The sequence below is a fragment of the Zeus faber genome (genome assembly GCF_960531495.2).
Source record: "Zeus faber genome assembly, chromosome: 1".
NCBI classification, from domain to species: domain Eukaryota; kingdom Metazoa; phylum Chordata; class Actinopteri; order Zeiformes; family Zeidae; genus Zeus; species Zeus faber.
In genome coordinates, this window is record NC_137193.1 from 59,783,055 (window position 1) to 59,802,733 (window position 19,679).

General features: G+C 47.8%; 1 protein-coding gene across 1 annotated transcript in view; it reads left to right on the forward strand.

Annotated features, from left to right (window-relative positions):
* sgip1a (SH3GL interacting endocytic adaptor 1a) overlaps nt 1-19,679 on the forward strand; it is a gene marked incomplete at its 5' end in the record, with an annotated part of 71,644 nt that overhangs the window by 46,961 nt on the left and 5,004 nt on the right. Inside the window, 14 exons of the mRNA XM_079998033.1 lie at nt 3,530-3,541; nt 4,916-4,940; nt 5,056-5,131; nt 6,231-6,316; nt 7,100-7,180; nt 7,750-7,824; nt 8,289-9,062; nt 10,329-10,450; nt 10,567-10,723; nt 14,293-14,352; nt 16,305-16,364; nt 18,040-18,151; nt 18,324-18,479; nt 19,486-19,621. Of these exons, the coding sequence (XP_079854159.1) occupies nt 3,530-3,541; nt 4,916-4,940; nt 5,056-5,131; nt 6,231-6,316; nt 7,100-7,180; nt 7,750-7,824; nt 8,289-9,062; nt 10,329-10,450; nt 10,567-10,723; nt 14,293-14,352; nt 16,305-16,364; nt 18,040-18,151; nt 18,324-18,479; nt 19,486-19,621 (1,932 nt within the window). The remainder of the gene's footprint in view (nt 1-3,529; nt 3,542-4,915; nt 4,941-5,055; nt 5,132-6,230; nt 6,317-7,099; nt 7,181-7,749; nt 7,825-8,288; nt 9,063-10,328; nt 10,451-10,566; nt 10,724-14,292; nt 14,353-16,304; nt 16,365-18,039; nt 18,152-18,323; nt 18,480-19,485; nt 19,622-19,679) is intronic.

Consider the following 19,679-nt stretch of genomic DNA (forward strand, 5'->3'; position numbering starts at 1 on the left):
TCCTGTGTGTTCAATTTCAAGCATCAATTCTGTGCTTGTTGTGGCGAATTACCAGAAAAATAGCACTTTGGTCCTTGTGAGTCCCCGCAGCGATACAGAAGAAGTAGTCAATTACACCATGTAGTTAATTTTAGATGTTATACTCTTGTGATACTGTCAGTGGCATCTTCTCTGATCTCCTCTGTTTTCCTATTTATTATAACACGATTCAAGACAGGGCAGACGTTCCAAAATATTAGAAACCATCGGCAAAGTATTCCAGCAAAAAAATAGGAAGCCCTTTAATTGATACTAGGATCCTTTTCGCCCCAAACACCTCTAGCCTCCGTTCTGGTGGACTTCCCAGCTTTCCAGAGGCAGGAAAACGTGTGGGTTGAGTGTAAGTCTTGCTCTGAATAATTCACATTGGAAAGTAGGCGCAGGGAGCTAGCGTGTTTATACCACGTCCTCTGTGGTCATTTGAGCTTCAGGTCCCAATAAACTATTCTTCCTTGGAGCTTGTCGCCTGTGCATATAACAATACACTGATCAGCCACAACATTAAAAAGAGGCATGGACTCCACAAGACCTCTGAAGGTGTTAGCAGCAGATCCTTTAATTTCTGGAAGTTGTGAGGTGGGGCCCCCATGGATCAGTGGACAGGGGTCAGCATTGCTCCAGTCTATGCTGCCCCATACGCAGAAAGCTGTGATGCACTGTGTGCTCTGACACCTTTCCGTAATAGCAGCATTAACTTTTTCAGCAATTTGTGCTACAGTAGCTCTTCTGTGGGATCGGACCAGACGAGCTAGATTACACTCCCTACGTGCATCAATGAGCCCATGGTCGCCCAGACCCTGACGCCTGTTCAGCAGTTGTCCTCCACTGCATACCAGGGTCACCCCACAAGACCTGCCGTTTTGGAGATGCTCTGACCCAGTTGTCTAGCCATCACAATTTGGCCCTTGTCAAAGTGGCTCCGATCCTTACGCTTGCCCATTTTTCCTGCTTCCAACACATCAACTTCAACAACTGACTGTTCACTTGTTGCCTAATATATCCTACCCTTGACAGGTGCCAGTGCAACGACATGAGCCATGTTATTCACTTCACCTGTCAGTGTTTTAATGTTGTAGCTGATGTGTACATACTTAAAGTTGCATGGTTTTGTAGCACAAACAGGTTTTGTGATTGTGTTGGGTTGATACTGATGAAGAGGCCCCGTTTTTGAATTTGAATTCGGAGTTAGCAGAACATTACACACATCATCAGTGTTGCTATTAAAACGTACAGCTTGAAGACAAGACCTAAAAAGAATGTCGGTGGTCTAGTTCTCTGGCCACCCATAGTGCTTCTTTAGCCTTTAGCCTGTCTTTTGTTGTGGCGGGACCATGGATTATTTTGCCAAGAGCAAATTTTACATTTATCTCTGTACCACCTCTATCAGTTCCAGCCCCTACTCGGTTGGAACACTGCTGGAACCCAAGCCTTTCTATCCCACTCGTAAAACATGATTCACGCAGTCTTCCCCAGCAGATATACGCTCCCCCAGATAACAGCACACAGCACTGAGCGCAAATAAAAAAAATAGTCGTAAAGTGGCCAGAGGTGAAGTTCCCCACAATTGAAACACTTTTTTTACTTGTTTCCTTGGCTACTGAGATCTTTTGAATCATGTGCACATCTAAGAAGAGCCTAATTGCCATTGCATCAGTTATTTTGTGGTATGTTCTTGTTAAAATCATGTGTGAATTCATTTTTTTTACTTTTTTTTGCCTTAACCAGTCATTTTTGTTCGACGTTGGAACAATACACTCTAGACTTTATAGATTTTGGAAGGTAAGGAGCCTCTATACACACTCGTGGCTCCCAAAATTGATCAGGGTTAGGATGAGCATTTAGAAAGTGTGGGTTGGCTGAATTGTGTCACAAAGGCAGAAGCATCTGGAGCTTAACATCTTGTATCCGTTTATACCGATACATCCTGTATCAGTTTATACAGAAAATAAGAGAGGTACCATGTCATGAAATTATGATGTAGTTCCTCTCTCTTTTTGCTCCTTTTGTGACCTTGTTTGTGTCTTCCTCATGTCCTCCCTCTGCTTCCTGGGACAATGCTGACGTCTATAGAGAAGTCCGGTAAGCCTTCACTCTCGTCTCTTATCTCCTTTGTTTATTCTTTTTTTTGTTTGTTTGTATTTTTACTTATTAGAGATATGCGCGAGGAGAGCGGGGCCGGCTCCCTCTGCCTGTCTCTCACACGTGTGAGTGAGTGACAGTGGCGCGGCGAGCACAGATTGCTCGCCGCGGTGGCCCCCTCTCCATGTGTAATGTGCAGCCAATAAAGCAATGTTAATTCTGCTCTTAATTTGTTTTAGGTTTTCTCTTAAATTTTTTTGAAAAAGAACCGATAAGAGAAGTTAAAGTACCGGATCGATAAGCAGTATCGGTAAGAGTAGCAGTACCGTTAAAATTGTAACCATCCCTAGTCATGCCGTGTTCCTTCGTGTTCCTACGCTTTTTTAGTTTTCTTGTTATTTGGCGCAACGGAGCACAATGATCGGGGCGCACCAAGAGCTGTGTCCGTGTTCTTGTCACACATAAAAATATATTTATAATTCCCCTTATTTATAATTCCGCATTAAAATGTTATCCCTGTGCATTTTGTAAGCTTTTATCTCTTTTATCCTGTTATTGTAATGCACACTGAGTGACAAAAAAAACCAAAACAAACGACTACTCGACTTGAGGAATCTGAGCTGACTGACGGGTTTCTGACTGATGATTGGACTCGTCGACTTTCAGGGGTCAGTCCTTCTTGGACTATGTGCTAAATCTATTCCTTTCCACACTGGCACAGCACATTTCCTTCTCCTCTATCAGTTTATCCAATAAGATTAATCCTCTCACACGCAGGGCCCGCCCCCCTCGTTACATCACGGTAATCGCATCCGGCTCGCTGCGCAGCTGCCACAAGCACTGAAAGAAAGGTTGGATGGGTGATGCAGGTCGGGTTTGCAGGGTGGGGGGTTGGGGGGTGATACTGATACAGATTTCAGCAGAATTCATGACCTGACAGACCAAAGAAAGACATGAGCAAAATAAAAATGGAACTAAGAAAATACACACAAACGTCAATAAGCCAATGGTGAGCAACATGAGAATTAATGTAAGAAGATGGGTGGATATGTCCATGAGAGGTGGCTGAGGCCCAGCTCCAGTCTGCTGCTCTCACAGCAGGTCCATAGATGGTGTTGGATTACTGGAGCAACCTCCACGGTTACCTTAGGGCATTGAAACACAAAGATTTATTTGACAACCCAGAAACTGAACGCAGAAATGAGCGGATGTCATTATGCATGGAGATGCGCACGAGCATGAAAGAGCATTCGTAGGACCAGCGACCGGGGGAGGACGGCGTTTCTAGTGTGAAAGGTGAACCGTGAGCGTTGAGGGGTGTAGGGGCTCCAGACGCAACGCCCTGTCTCCTTGACTGATTTGTCACTCTCTGACCAGGTATCTCTTCTCTCTTCCTTTTTGCTGGTCACAGAGACGTAGCCCGGTAAGTGTCCATCTCATTCGGCGTCCGTCCCCATGCTGAACGTGTCCCTTGCCCCCCCCGCCCCCCCCCTTTTTTTTTTCTTGCTTCGTACCTTGTCTGGGAAGTCCGTCAAAGCGGTGGAAATCTCGGGGTTCATTCATCTCAAATGATGGCTCCGGATGTAGACACGTTTCTCTATCTCCAGACTTTTATACTCGGTTCTTCTCATCTTCTAATCACAGTTATCCCCGGCGTGGTCGCCGTGGTGGACTCACTTTTGACGACCGAACCCTTTGACGTGCTTCCTTCATTCACTCCCCTCTGTCGTCCCTTCTCACCCCTGCTCTTCGCCTCTTCTGCGCTTTCTCTTTTCCCTTATCACCATGAGTCTTGTTAGCGTTCGGTGGCCAGATGTTGGACCATTTAGCCCACTAACACCAAACCTGCTGTCCTGACTGTCCACTGTCCTTGTTGACACTGGGACGGCTTTGATCTCTTTCTGTTACCTCGGGTTGCTCGACGCTTCAAAGACATGTTGCATGTGACATTTGCCCCCATTATCCAATATCCCAGCTCTACATCTCTATGACCTCCCTCGCCGTGCCGCTTTACACCACACACGACTGCAAACAGCAGCAATTTGTCTCGTTTCCCATTTGCTGGATTGTCTTTTTTGTCGTGGGATCTCTCTTTCTACAGCGATGGCACGGCGTCAGGCCCGCATCCGTAATGGCAGCAAAATGTTTTATCAAATCGAACATGGTTCTCCTTTCGTTAAAGGTAGAATTAATCTTAACTTCTATACATTTTAAGGTTTTAAGGTTTAGCACACAGGGGCTCACCGAAAGACAGAGCTTTTATCTGAAGGTGTTCGCCCACAGGGATGGGTCGTAACCTTGACCTTGTCCATAGATGAAACACCATTACAGAGTGTTTTCCGGACACGCGGGTTCACCCTTCCTATTGGTATCGCATGTTTATGTTTGGTAGTCATGCCTCCCCCTGTGGAGCCGGTTGTTAAGCAGGAAGTTCCACCGGTCTCATCTGATTAAGTCATCCTGAGGCGAGAGCTCATCTCCTGACCTTCTCTGCTGGACAAAGTGCAGCTTTGTGCGGATGAAAGTGCACGTTGCCACAAAGTCAACCATAAAATAAATTCATAATAAATTAAAACGTTGGTCCTGCTTATTGCCCATGCATTTTTCAAAAACGCTTTAGATAAATCAAGCAATGTTTTTCTAATATAATAAGCAAGTGACAACAGGCCAAATGTATGCTGTTCACCCCAACTTCGCAAGTTCGTGGTGATTCCTTGTGGGGATTAACATTTATTTTTTTTCTCTCAACTTTATGAGTCGAAGGTTATATATTTAACTCCTTCTTTTCTGGTTTCAGGGTGTGCTGAAAAGAAACACCTCCAGTAAGTGTCCAGGAAATGCCCTTCCTTTATGAACCCAGCTTTATCTCTTATCAATGGTCAAGTGTGAGGGCCAATTTAGGTCACCGGTTAAGGCTTTGATTTTTTGTTTTCCCAGGCGAGGAGATCGCTAGACCCAGACGCACCGTCCCGGCCGCCGCTCCGACCCCAGCTCCACTTCCCAAGCCCCAAAGGTGTGTGTGCGGATGACTGTCTATCGATGCCAAGTACTCCTAGAGCGGACTCTTTCCCGTTTAGAACGTCCTCCGAGTCTGTTCTCGCGAAGAACAGACTCGGCCGGGATTCGATGCATGGTGGTGTCAACGTCTAATTTATGAAGGAAGGAAGCTCTCTCTGTCGGTCGTTCGATTATCTCGACAATCGTTAATCCAATCTACTTGACACTTGGCGGGTCTGTTGCTGGCCACCCAAGGATGTTCAGTGTCTAATTTCGTGCAATTCGGCCACGTGACACGTGTGATGTTAATAAACTTTCAATAAACAAGGGAACAGCGGGCGTCGCCAGCAGGGGCGTGTGTAGGGGCGGGGGCTTCAGGGCTCTGCGACTGACTCGCTTACGTCCACAGAGCAGCCCGTTCCAAACAGAGCTGCCGCGCTATTTGCAATGAATGCTGGGATTTCCAGGTCAATGGAGTTAGCGCCGTCACCAACCGATGCATCCTCGATATTTCAGGCGGAGCCAAAGCACGTCCTGGAGTTTTTAGGGTGTAGGACACAAATAAAGGCATTGATGAACAGCTTCTGTCAACTCATTCAAATCGTTCCATTTACTTTTGTTCTTCTTTAAATGTTCCACTTAGTGGATATTTTTACTTCTTAAATTGTTATCACTGCCATTTTGATTTTAGATTTTTATTTTGAAAAATTGCCATGTGCATAAAGCAGACATCCACACATCACTATCAACACCACCTTGCTTGGCTGACTTCCTGCCATTTTATATCTTTGTTATAAATTGATGTTCCCTGAAGAAATCTCAATTTTTGACAGTAAAATTTGGATGTTTACATGCTACTGCACTGCATTGTAATTTATATTGCACTTGGAGATTTTTTGGCCAATACACAGCCCTAGTAAATTGGTGAAGGAAGTTGATGATTGTTTTTGTATTCCTGCCGTAATTTTATTTTCATCAAACGCCAACCATTTTGCAACATTGATAGCTTGGATCCACCTGATAATTCACCATCCAGTGCAGATATATGAGCCGCTTCATCTCTTGGTGTCTTGAGTCGAGATCCAAATCAAGGTTGCCCTCTCTCTCCGTTGCAGCAACCAGCCGGCAGCAGAGGCTGAAGACACCACAGCATTGTTCGGGCCTCCGCTAGAGACAGCCTTCGGCGAGCAGAAATCGGAAGGTGGCTATTCCCTGGTGTACGCTCTGTTTGTGTGTCCCTGTCTGTGTTCGTTCGTATTTGAGTCTCACTGCATCTCCAACTATCCTGTCTGACCCTCTTGTCTTTTCTTCTCTTTTGAATGAGACATGGCGAAACTTACCGTCTAGGACTTTCTTTCGCCCTCTCTCTCTTTATTATTATTCCTACCCTTCCCCACATCCCCTGACGACACTTTTTTTCGTTAGGCCATGGTTCAGTGTTTCGCTCACTTTCTCTTGTTTAGAAAATGCTCAAGTAGGTCACAACAATGCACGGAGGGGTTGGCTGCCATGTAAATTCTGTCCTCGCACGGTCTCATCAAATCCTGCAGGATTTAGCCGGGCAGGCGAGCGAGCAGGCGGCTCTTAGCCGTTATGCAACCGCCTTCTGAGGCAGCACTAATGTCAACACAGCGCAGGCTCACGGTTCTATGCATTGAAAGAAAAACAAAATGCCGTGGTGGATGATGGGAGCAGCTAAGAAAATATCAGTTTATGTGATGAACGGCACCTACTGTATATTTGTACCTAACCTTTGGTTTCCTGGTGTATACTCTACTATGGCTGTGTCATTTCTCATGCTCGGTTTATCTAAATAAAGGTTTATCAGGGTATGTATATGTCTGTGTCTTCCTGAGCTTATTGATCCAGAACATCTTGTTTCTCGTCCAAGCCCCTAATGAAAGTTGTTGATTTGGTGATATAGCCACTGACACCTCCTCCTCCCCTCTATGTTCTTTTGCCCCCCCCCCTCCTCTGAACCCAGTGGTTCTGTCTGAGACAGATGTTTGGGGGGCTCCTCTGTCAGAAGCAGAGTCGTCCGTAGCGAGATCGTTCCCAACAGGAAGTAAGTTGCTGCGCTCGCCTCGTCTGTGTGGCATTCCCTCCGCTTCCCGGAACGACTGCACGGAAACACCATCGACTCCACCCCCCCACACACACACACCTTCATCGGCCGACTAACGGGATCACCAATGAGCCTGTAAAAGAAACTGAGGTTAAACTCTGTTTCTTTTAAACCTCTTCCCCACTTCATTTCATGAGCCGTTGTCAACAGATTGTTTCAAACAATCTCAAGTGGAAGCGATCTCTCATCCCTCCAGTCCCTCCCATCTCCTTGCATTTGGCATGTTTCCTTGAATGCGCCCCCCCCTTCCAATCAAAGCTGATGCATTTTTAAGACCAGTGGTTTGCAACATCCTGCATATTCATGATTGTGTGTTACCAATGAGGTCTTATTTTGTGCCATGAATACACAACACCTCACATTGGTTTTCAGGGGCTTGGAGAAAAAGGCTTTCCAAACACGAGATGTTCAGGAGCGTCCTACAAAATTTGACATTCGCCACCTCTCCAAAATGTTTTAGCAGTGGGTTTCCTATTTAAAAACCGCTGGTTTTGTTAATTTCATTACAGCACCACCTCCCCTGCCGCCCAAGAACCCCAACACCTCCCCACCTCCGACCGGACCTCCCTCAGGGGATGCTACAGGTAAGAGAAGCTCTCCTCTCCGGACCGCCCTCTGTCTTTATCAAGGATCTTGTGTTTTCGTTAGGTGCTCTACTTTGTGCAGCGTATTTTTTCATATCTCTCTGGCCAGCCTTTCTGTCCATAGGGAGTTTGTTGAAATAATCTAAGAATGCCAGTGCTGTGATGTAGGACTATGGGATGACCTAACCAATCATTCCAAATGGCAGAGAGAGATTAAACTAGTGTTGGATCCGAACGCTTTCCTTTTAAATTCCAGCGTAGAATGAAGCAAATCTATAACTGTGGAAGTGGATACATTAGATTAGATCGTACTTTATTCATTCCTCTTCATTCCTCTGCATCAAGAGAAATAAGAAAAGTACCATAGTTTTTCTTGCATTGGAATCCAAATGACGGCTTTAAACACAGTTGATATTTCACCATCACACTTTGGGGTCACGTGTCACTTCCTGCCTCGGTTTCAGAAGTATTGACGGAAGCTGAGGGCGGAGTGGGGAAGCAGTCCATCGCCGACCTGGACAACATCTTCGGTCCTGAGAAGGACTCCGGCGCAACCGACGATGTGGGTGACAAATGGGTGTGTTTCAGCGAAGAAGCCCCCGAGCGGCCGCCCACCCTCCCCCTCCCGTCCCCTCCCCTGCCCCCACCGCCCTTACCCTCCTCCCCGCCTCCGCACGAAGAAACGACTCCGCCCGCGTTCATGTCCCCGCCACCCCCGAAAGAGGAGCCCGTGTCCCCTCCTCCGCCCGCGTCTCCTCCTGCCTCTGAGGCCGCAGCTCTGCCCCCTGTGCCCCCTCTCCCCTCCCCGACTCAAGACCCGACTCCCCCCTCGCCCGCCTCTCCGCCTCACGTACGCAAAGAAGCCTCTCCTTCCGCCATGGCTACGGCTACAGCCACGATCCCTCCCCCAGCCTCCCTCCCCACCCTCAACTCACCCCCGAGCACTCTCCCGCAGGCTCCCGCCTCAAAGGCCTCGCCTCCCCCCGCGGCCTTGCCCGCCTCTCCTCCCCCTACCCCCTCGGTCCCGCCGCCGCTCCCCCTGGCCCGGGAGGAGTGGCTGAAGAGTCCAGAGGCTGCCCCGCCCAAAGACGAGGAGGAGCTGGAGGAAGGAGCGACCTCGCCCAAAGGGGAGGCTGGCCCGGGGAGTCGGAGCACACCTCCCCCGCCGCCTCCCCCAACGTACCGCGCCGTGGTGTCGTCGCCGGGTCCAACCTCTGGAGCTGGAGGTACAGGGAGTGGTACGTGTTTAACACGCTGTTGGTTCCTACTGTGGAAGAGCTCAACTCACACTTTGCGTCATGATAGAAGGAGACGAGTGTTTCTTTTCCTTTTTAAGTGCAGTAGTTCCTACAAGACACCGTCTTGTAGGAACTACTGCACTTAAAAAGACCCAAGTCTTATGATGAAAACGAACCGGCGCTATTAAAAAGTAATTTTACTCAATTCCAATCTGATAGAATTTGCTTAAAATGCTGCAAAGCACATCTTGAATAATAACGCTGCTGCATTTCTTCATTTCTGGCTTTAACTTTCTAATTTACCGGAAAGCGGGATCCGTATGCTGCACTGTCTGACTTTTAATATTGATCATTGGCAACATTTATGAGTTTCAGCCGTCAGTTCAGCCGGATATCATAGAACGGAAGTTCTATGATACATATATTGGCCCTAAAGTATTTTGAGGGGGGTGAGGACTGCAACTGGGACTGTATCTAGAGAGACTGAACGTTGTGTTTAACCGAACTAAAGGTCACTTCATGATGACAATACACAGTGAGAGGGGCAGCCAGGGCTTGTCAAGTGAGCGCTGACGCAGCATGTCGGCCGGGTGCGTGTGGAAAGTCTCGCCGGAATCACTCGTGACACTCTGGGAAAGTTGCACGCTTAGATAAACAGTGAGGGGCAGCGTTGGATTAAAACCATGGCGGCCCTGACGAGGTACACACGCGGACTGTAATATTATTATAAGATTCACACACTTAATGTGTTTCTGTCCTCGCACGGTCTCATCAAATCCTGCAGGATTTAGCCGGCAGGCGAGCGAGCAGGCGGCTCTTAGCCGTTATGCCTTCTGAGGCAGCACTAATGTCAACACAGCGCAGGCTCACGGTTCTATGTGCGCATTGAAAGAAGTCTCGCCGGAATCTCTCGTGACACTCTGGGAAAGTTGCACGCTTAGATAAAGGGGCAGGGGCAGCGTTGGATCAAAACCACGATGGCCCTGACAAGGTACACATGCGGACTGTAATATTATTATAAGGTTGACGCACTTAATGTGTTGCGAGGCCACGAAGCTGAGGAAGTTTCAGCCTGGTGTTCTAATGTCACTTGTATACCTCTTTAAATTGAAATGAAATTGTGACTAGTTGGCCAAACTATTCTTTACTTGCTTATTTATTCCCGGGGTGGCAGCAAGTGTCCAACTCTCCCACCGGAATCAGAAACACATATGTTGCCTTATTGGAGTTGCTTTAGATAAACATGGCAGTCCTCTCACTTTTCAGGCGCCTCCTCTCCAGTGCGCCCCGCCACCCCGTCATCTGTCAGTCCGACTCCCCCGCCGCCACCGCCCCGTCCGCCCTCGCGACCCAAACTCCCCCCGGGGAAGCCCAACGCGGGGGACGTGGTGAGTGCCGCCCTCCACTTTGATCTTACAAGACCGATGACAAGCAACGATACATTACACCCAATATCTGAGCGCTGATTTATTTGGTTTCTCCCCTGTCCCCTCTCTCCCTCCAGAGTCGACCGTTCAGCCCCCCAGTCCATCATTCTGCGAGCCCTCCCCCCATCGCCCCGCTGGCAAGGGCCGAGAGCACCTCCTCCATCTCCTCCACCAACTCCCTGAGCGCCGCCACCACGCCCACTGTCGGTAAAGACCTCTGCGTGTCTGTATCAGGTGTGTGCACCTGCTCCAGCCGCTATCTAAAACTCTACTTGACTAGAAATAGTGGTTACAGTCTCTGATTGCCACTATTGACCAATCAGAGTTGAGCATTCCAGAGGTTAGTTATATCTGAATAATGACCGCTGTCTGTTAATATCGACCGCTATCACGGGCAACCGCTTTTTTGCCTGGTTTCCCGTCCCTCCGCCTACATGCGAACGATAACACTAGCGGGTGGCGCCATCTTGTGACGGTGCATAGAAACTACAATGGAAGACTTGACATCAAGTTTCAGATTAATAAGTGAAAAGGTTTGTCACATGTAGGGAGACGTTTTATTCTCTCTTTTGTAGTTTTACTACATCAGCGTCCTGTAAGCTACGTTGTTGTGGACAATTTTCTTTGTTTTGCTGTCACCCAGCACGCTGCCGCGTTAGGAATACTAGTTCTATAACTAAGCGTACTAGTTATAAACTAGTTTCAAATCAATATTCCATCTCAATATATTATCTTATATTACTATCTAATTATACCAGCTGGTCACTGTCGCAAAATCAGACCTGATCAGTCTGTCGGGGGTTATTTTATGGATAGTGACTGGCTGGCTGCACCATTATCCCTCACTTAGTCATTCTATCGGTGATTCAAGATTCAAGAGGTTTATTCGTCACGTACATATACATACTTTCATACATATATGCAGTGAAATGTCAATGCAACGCACCCGGTGATTACACACAATATGTTCTAGACTGAACACAGTAGCTACCTAAGAATTTCTACTAACTAACTGATTCCTAAAACGTAATGCAGAGAGTCGAATACTATAAAATAAAATACAAAATATATAGAATAAAATAAAATAAAATAAGAACTCAAGGGTGGGTACATAATAGATAAAGGGAATAGGCTTATGTATATGGGATAGACTAACGTATATGGGATAGGCTATTTATGTATATACAGATATGTGCATTAAAGTTGCATGTGAATAAAGTGAGGTAGCGTTTGAGATATACAGCACAGTATACAACAGTACGCCGCAGCAATACGTTAACACCGAACAACCCAGAACAGTGACACAGTATGTGGTACAGTATGCTACATACAGTACAGTAAGGTAGTGGAGCCTATGTGTGTGGCTCACTGATGACCCCTGGTGAGGTCAGCATTGACAGTTCATATGGCTTGCGGGAAGAAACTCCATCTCAGCCTCTCTGTCCTCGCTGTGTGACTGCGGAGGCGCTTGCCTGACCGCAGCAGCTGGAACAGTCCGTTGTTGGGGTGGTGAGGATCCTTCATGATCCTGCCTGCCTACTACACCTCCTGGTGTATAAGTACTGCAGGGAGGGGAGGGTAGTTCCAGTGGTACGTTCAGCTGAATGCACCAACCTCTGCAGGGCCCGCCTGTCCTGAGCAGTGCAGTTCCCAAACCAGGAGTGATGTTGCCTGTCAGGATGCTCTCCACTGCTCCACAGTAGAAAGACTTGAGGATCCTCACCGAGTCCCGGAATTTCCTCAGCTGCCTGAGGTGGTAAAGACGCTGCCTCGCCTTTCTCACCAGAGTGTCTGTTTGTAAAGGCCATGTTAAATCCTCTGTGATGTGGACTCCCAGGTACTTGAAGCTGCTCACCCTGTCGACAGAAGTCCCATTAATCACCAAGGGCGCTTGCGTCCTCGGTTGTAATCCATGCCTAAACTCCACAATCAGCTCCTTAGTTTTGCTGATGTTCAGGTGGAGGCTGTTGTCCTGGCACCAGAGTGACAGGTCAGCCACCTCCTCGGGTAGGCCTTCTCGTCGCAGTCGGTGATCAGGCCCACGACAACAGTGTCATCAGCAAACTTGATGATGGTGTTGGAGCCTGACCTGGCCACACAGTAATGTGTGTACAGGGAGTACAGTAGGGGGCTGAGGACGCAGCCCTGGGGGGATCCTGTGCTAGGGTGAGGGAGCTGGATACCCTAACCACCTGGGGCTGGGCTGAGAGGAAGTCCAGGATCCAGGCACACAGCGGAGTATTCAGTCAGAGCTCTTTCAGCTTGACAGCCAGTCTGATGGGGACTATGGTATTGAAAGCTGAACTATAATCAATGAACAGCAATCTCACATAGGCCCCCTTCTGGCCATCCAGGTGCGTGAGCGTGGTGTGCAGTACCTGCGAAACCGCGCCATCCGTGAATCTGTTCTGGTACGCAAACTGCAATAGGTCCAAGGTGCGGGGGAGGGAGGTGCAGATATAATCCTTAATCAGCCTCTCGAAACACTTTACCACCGAGGTGAGGGCCACTGGACGGTAGTCATTCAGGCAGGCAGGAGAGGCGATCTTCAGGACAGGAACAACGGTGGACCTCTTGAAGCAGGACGGGACCACTGATTCAGCCAGGGAGATGTTGAATATTGTAGTGAACACCGGAGCTAGCTGGTTAGCACAGGTGTTCAGTACTCGTCCAGATATGCCATCTGGGCCCGCAGCTTTCCTGGTGTTCACCCGCATCAGAGCCCTCCTGACGTCATGCTCAGACACAGAGTGCGTGCTCATCCCCAGCGGTGTAACTCCAGTTATCCGGCGAGCTAGCAGTGCTGTTGCCAGACTCAAACAGCGCATAAAAGGAGTTCATTTCGTTGACGAGGGAGGCGTCTGCACTCGTGACTGGGGAGGAGCTGCTCTTGTAGTTTGTTATATTCCGCAGCCCCTGCCACAAGCGTCTGGTGTCCCGTTGTTCCATCTGTAGCTCCACAGTCTCTCTGTACGTCCATTTAGCGTCCTTCACCGCCCTCCCCAGATTGTATGATGCCGCTTTGTAATTGTCCATATTACCGGATACAAGACCGTCGTTGTAAGCGGCCATGCAAGCATTCAGAGCGCAGAGATGGATTTATCGACACACGGCTTCTGCTTTGGAAATATCCAAACTTTCACCGTGGGAACGATGCTGTCCACTAACGTAGCCACGAAGCTCACCGCTACGTCCGTAAACTCGCTGACGTCACTTGAACTTGATTGGAACATGTCCCAGTCGACGTCAGTCAGAGCGTCCTGAAGCGCAGCCTCTGATTGGTCCATCCAATCGATTCTCAAGCGATCAGAGGCCTGTAAAACGGGAACCAGCAAAATTGTGGTGTGATCTGATCTGATCTTCTTGAACACTTTTGAGAGATCTGACAATGCTCCCGTTTAACTGATACCAGTTGGATAAAACAAAGGACTTATATCGGAGGGTTAAAGTTGCTTTGTTTAATAAAAAAAAATGACTCCAACCGTTGAATTACTTTGTACTTTTTAAATAGTTGTTATCTAGCAGCACCTGATTGGGTTGCGACACATGGAAAAGAGAATAGTAGATATTGAATTTAATGTTCGATAAACTGCCCTTATCCAAACATTCCATCGCAATTTGCTCATCCCAGCTGTTGTGATTTCCATTTTCTGCTTTTATTTTTTCGGACCGCTCATTTTTCACACAATGTTCTCCTGAAAATTCAAATGTTTTTTCTTTTATCCTTCCTGTTTTGATTTGCGTTACTCTTGTTTTTGTTCTCTGTCCGTCATTTCCATTTTTGTTGTCATGTGTCTCATCAGAGGACGATGCTTACGTAGACAAGCTTCCTACGTTTGAGAGACACTTTGATTCATTTGCAGGTACAGTAATGACCCCCTCGGAGAGGAAGGGGCAAGGGAGTGTTTGTTTTTTTTGTTTGTTTTTCTTTTTTTTGAGTGTTCCTGGGGGTTTTAAACATGTTAGGAGCTCATCATGCATCACTCATGAAAGGGCAATGTTTTTTCCTTTTTTTTTTTTTTTTGGTTTGGTTCTTGACGTGATTTCTCTTGTCAGCGCGGGGTCAGTGAGCCAGTGTTGCTCTTTTCCTTCTCTCTCTCTCTCTGCTGGTTGAATGTAGGCCACAACAGTCCACAAATAATTGTATCCGCCGGCGCTATCAATTGCACAAGACGTTCCTTTTTAGAGAGTTCTGGGTCAGCCACCTCTTGGGTTAGGGTTAGGGTCCCTCGTCATTGTTGTCGTGTTTTTCCCCCTCATTTCTCACACCGCGCATCCCTCTCTCTTCCCCTCCGTTTCTCACGGAGGCCGACGCCCCCGTGAGAAACGTGCGGAAAGCAGGAAAGCATCCGAGGGCCTCACTTTTAAATCTCTGAAAGTTAAAAAGGCCCTTGCGTTGGCTCTTCTCACCTGGCCACCAGGAGACTCTGTTTCTCTCTGTTTTTATGACTGTGCATCTGTAAGCAACTTGCCCGCGTTGCTATGGCGACCGCGCTCCTCCCGACTCCCGTTGACAGCCGTCGCGCGTCGACTCTGAGATACCTTCACTCTGCGCCCGTGTTGCCGGGCATCGTCTTGCATGTCTGCCTGCTGCCACAAGGAGCATTTCAAAGAGACGCTCGTCTTCGGTCCCCCGCTCCCCAAGATCTACATATGGTTCCCTCTCTCCTTCCACCCTTCCCTCTCTCTCTCTTTTCCACTTGCGCCGTAACACATCAGACGGCCTCTTCCGGAGCCGTTTGAAGTCTGGCATGAGAATTAGGCTGCTGAGTGGCTGTGGCTCTTTGGTATTCATGCTGGCGTCTCTTCTCCTCTTGAGCCAGACTGTACGGCCCCAGGTTGGGCTCCCAGGATCCCGCCCCCCCGAACCAACCCCCGCACTCAACCCCCTGACACCCACCCTCCACACCTGCCACTCACACGCTCTTCATCCATGGAAAAAAATCCTTCTACGACCCATTGCCCCCCTCCCCCATGCGAGCACCTGCCCCTTTGTATTTTTCTCCATTAAGCACTCCTCTCATCGCCCTATTGTGACCGTTTCTTTCAGACCACCCCCCCCCCCCTCCCCCAACCCCGCCCGTTGCTCTTTCACCTTGTTTTGCCAATTGCTGTTCACCTTTCTAATGGGAGCCTGCTCGACAATCTAAAACACAACAGGATGAGCCCAAACGACACTAATAACACTAATAATGTGCTTTTACCAACTCAACTTGGCAGTCCGTAAGCCTTCTGATAGCTTTTAGGACATTGTAATGCCTGTTCCAGTCACGCCAATTCATCTTCATAGTCCCTTCCCGATCCCAGTCTCTTGGCTGCCCCCTGCTGGAGGTTGTCAGACATAACAGCCTGCCGCATAACCGATACAGGAGAGGAACAGTGAAAATACATGGGGCTTGAAAGGTACATGCAGTGTAACGGAACTGTCGGTGACCCAAATACAGGATTCTGTCTTGCTGAGTAGCTGTGAGTAGAAATGGCGGAAGAACCAACCATGGCTTTCACCTGCCCCTCAGATAGACACACACACACACACGGCTCCACGTTCTCTCCTGGTCGTGGTTCCGGCTTGTCCTGGCCCCGCCTCCGCAACAACCCCACCCCGCCCCCCTAAGCTCTCCTCACTGTGACATGTGATAGACCTGCCATCTGAGACTCAAAATGCTCTCCTTCTCTCCCCTCACCCCTCCTCCTCCTCCTCCTTGTCACCCACTTTCCCGTCCCCTTCTCTTCCTCCTTCCTTTATTCGCCCTTCCTCCTCACCTTCACCCCCCCCCCACTCCCCCCACCCACCCCCACCTTTGACCCCACACAGAGAATGACCAGCCGTCCCTGGTATGGTTTGACAGAGGGAAGTTTTATTTAACTTTTGAAGGTAAGTTTTTCTCCATGCCAGGGCTCCAGGCTCATCTGTGCAAGTTGCCTCTTCCCCCCTCCTCCATCCTCCTGCCATCCGCTTCATCCTCCTCTACATCCCTCCATCATCCTGGCCCCAGGCCATACTAAATCCCAGCTGAGCCCCTTCATATGCAGTCGGCTATGCAATGGCTCGGTATCTCTTAAGTATTTTTTTCTCGTTCTCCCTCCTCTTTTTTCTTCCTACGTCTCACGGCGTTATTCATTGCCGTTTCATCCACGGCGGCTGCCTTTCATACCCCCTTAAGAATCGTCATTTTTCACGTACTTTACTAATCTTTTTGTCTTGACTTAGTTTTTTTTTTCTCTCTTTTGACTCCTGGGCTCTGGTTTTGATCTTTGGCTCTCTGATCTTCTCTGACCATGTCAGAATAATTCAGCTTTAGCAGCATGCCTGGAACAAGCATGCAGCTCCGTATCTCTATCTGTCTCTCTCTCTCTCTCTCTCTCTCTCTCTCTCGCTCTTATCTCTTACTCCCTCTGCTTTTCGCTCTAATATGCAAATGTAAATAAGCTTCTTTGCGTGGGAATACGGACTTGAAACATTAATCGCAGATGTTGGGAGGGATATATATGGAGTGTCAGTCAAAGGAGCAGAGAGAAATGGATGCGCTCAACTTATGCCTGTCGTCTGTAACTCTCATCTAACCTTATTAAACCTCATTAACATCTATTCTTACTTCAAATGGTTTTGAAGTTTCCTCACCTTCACCCTCGTCATCTTTTGTTCCTCTTTGTCATCCACTCAATGTTTTCTTATAGCTAATAGCAGGGAATACACCAAAAGACTTTCCTAGCAATGGACCACATCGTAGATTTTAAATAGTGCACACACTCCAGTAGTACAAACGCATAACAAGGACAGCGATCACAGGGGGTCACACATATTGAACCCATTTAATCAAGACCATGTTGCATCTATAGCCAAGACTTAAAACTGTAGGTAAGCTCAAACCAACCTGATATTCTCACAAGAGTCTTAAGTTTCTAACCACCTCAAATCAAACGACTCCCACTGAATGGAGCGCACGTTTAACAGCCTTTATGACAAGAGACTTCCTTATGATTCTCCTAAAATCTTGAAAATTTGTCTCGGACTCAGAGATCCTGAGGGAAGTCCTTTGGTGTATACTATGCATAAGGCGCTGGACTGGGAGTTGAAATTAGAAAAGAAAAGAGTGTTTTTTATTTTTTTAAATTACTATACTAAGTTATCAAAAATGATCTCATTTCTGTGAGATGAATGAGGATGGACTTGACCTAAAGCTCTTACTGTATGTAAACTTTAACTAGCAGTAGAGCATCAAACAACAGAATGCTTCAGGTCTATTGTGTGTATTTCAGGAACATCAGTAGAACATCAGGCCTTTTTTTAGGTTGTGTGTGTGTGTGTGTGTGTGTGTGTGTGTGTGTGTGTGTGTGTGTGTGTGTGTGTGTGTGTGTGTGTGTGTGTGTGTGTGTGTGTGTGTGTGTGTGTGTGTGTGTGTGTGTGTGTGTGCGTGCGTGCGTGCGTGCGTGCGTGCGTGCGTGCGTGCGTGCGTGCGTGCGTGCGTGCGTGCGTGCGTGCGTGCGTGCGTGCGTGCGTGCGTGTTACCATATAAGTTAGCTGAAACACGCGTGTGTTTTCTCTCCAGGTTGCTCTCGGGGGCCTAGCCCTCTGACCATGGGGGCCCAGGACACCCTCCCTGTTGCCGCTGCTTTCACAGAAACCGTAAATGCCTTCTTCAAAGGAGCCGACCCCAACAAGTACGTCCGCCGTCGCTTTAGACCACATGCAGGGGAATGGACGGATGAGTGGTTCCAGTGCCACAACACAACAAAACAAACTCACATCGCCTCACATTGTTCGTCTCCTTTCCTCGCTCTCTCTAATCTCCTTCTCTCCCTCTTCCTCCCCTCTCCTCTCCCCCCTTCCAAGGTGTGTGGTGAAGATCATAGGCGAGATGGTGTTGTCGTTTCCGGCGGGGATCACGCGGCACTTTTCTAATAACCCATCCCCAGCCGTGCTAACCTTCAGCATAACAAACTACAGTCGTCTGGAGCATGTGCTGCCTAACCCCCAGCTCCTCTGCTGGTAAAAAACACCACCACTTAACCTCATCACTATAGTCAATCAGGAAAGAGGGGAAACAAATGTTTTTCTCACAGTTGAAATGGTAATATTTTACTCAAGTTCCGTAAAGCTAGATGGACTTCTGTACTGTTCAAAGACGTTATCACCTTGTTAAAGTATGCCCGACATTACCTCACAATCATAAAACTGCAACTTGGAATCCAGATGGCTATGAAACTGGCTATCTAGTCATGATGTCAGACATCGGGATTCTACTTTGCTGTCTGGCCCGTGTCATTTTCAATGAGTCGATCTGATCGGATTGTGTCATTGGTGTCAGGTTCTTCACAGAATGAGGTTGTTCATTTATGGTTTATTGTAGCCTCTGCCCAGCTCCAAACAGATCTAAACCAGGACAGTTCTTGCCGTGTTCATCGTGGAGAATGTGCAGTGTGTAGAAAGACGTAATGGATGAATGATCACATCACCTGGCCTGTAAGGTTGCAAAAAAAGAGCTTAAATGTTTGAAATTAGAATGACTTAAAAGGGATGTGTGAGTGGTTAGCACCACAATAACACCACTATAAATCCACCACAATGCTATAAATATTAAAAAGGAATCCAAGCAACTCACACTTAAAACTAATTTGACCAAATTCTTTATCCTGAATGCCTGCGGATACTGTAATGTAAATGAATCGTCAATGAATTGATTAATCAGTAATTAATTAATGAATCTATAATCAAACGATTTCTTATTACTGTATTGATGGCAATAATGTTCCACCACAGTGCTCCATCCCATTACTCAACCTGACTTAATATGGTGATCTGTTTGAGGGTGACCACTTAGATCATGTCACGTTTCTCTGCTGACCCAAGTTTTAGGTTTTTGGGCCAACTGCCCTTAATGATGAGAGCCTTGGCCTAATATTCCCCAGAAAACGCTTGAGAGAACGCACTCTGAAATGAGACACTGTAGTAACGCCATGTTCCACTGTACCGCCACCTCCTCTGCCTCCACCAGCGACACCACCACGCAGGCCAAGGCCAACGCCAAGGACTTCTGGGTGAACATGCCAAACCTGATCGCTCATTTGAAGAAGGTGGCCGAGCAGAAGCCCCAGGCCACATACTACAATGTGGACATGCTCAAGTATCAGGTGTGCTTTGGTTAGGGACTCGGTATCAATCGATGTATCGAGGTCAGGATTCCAAACC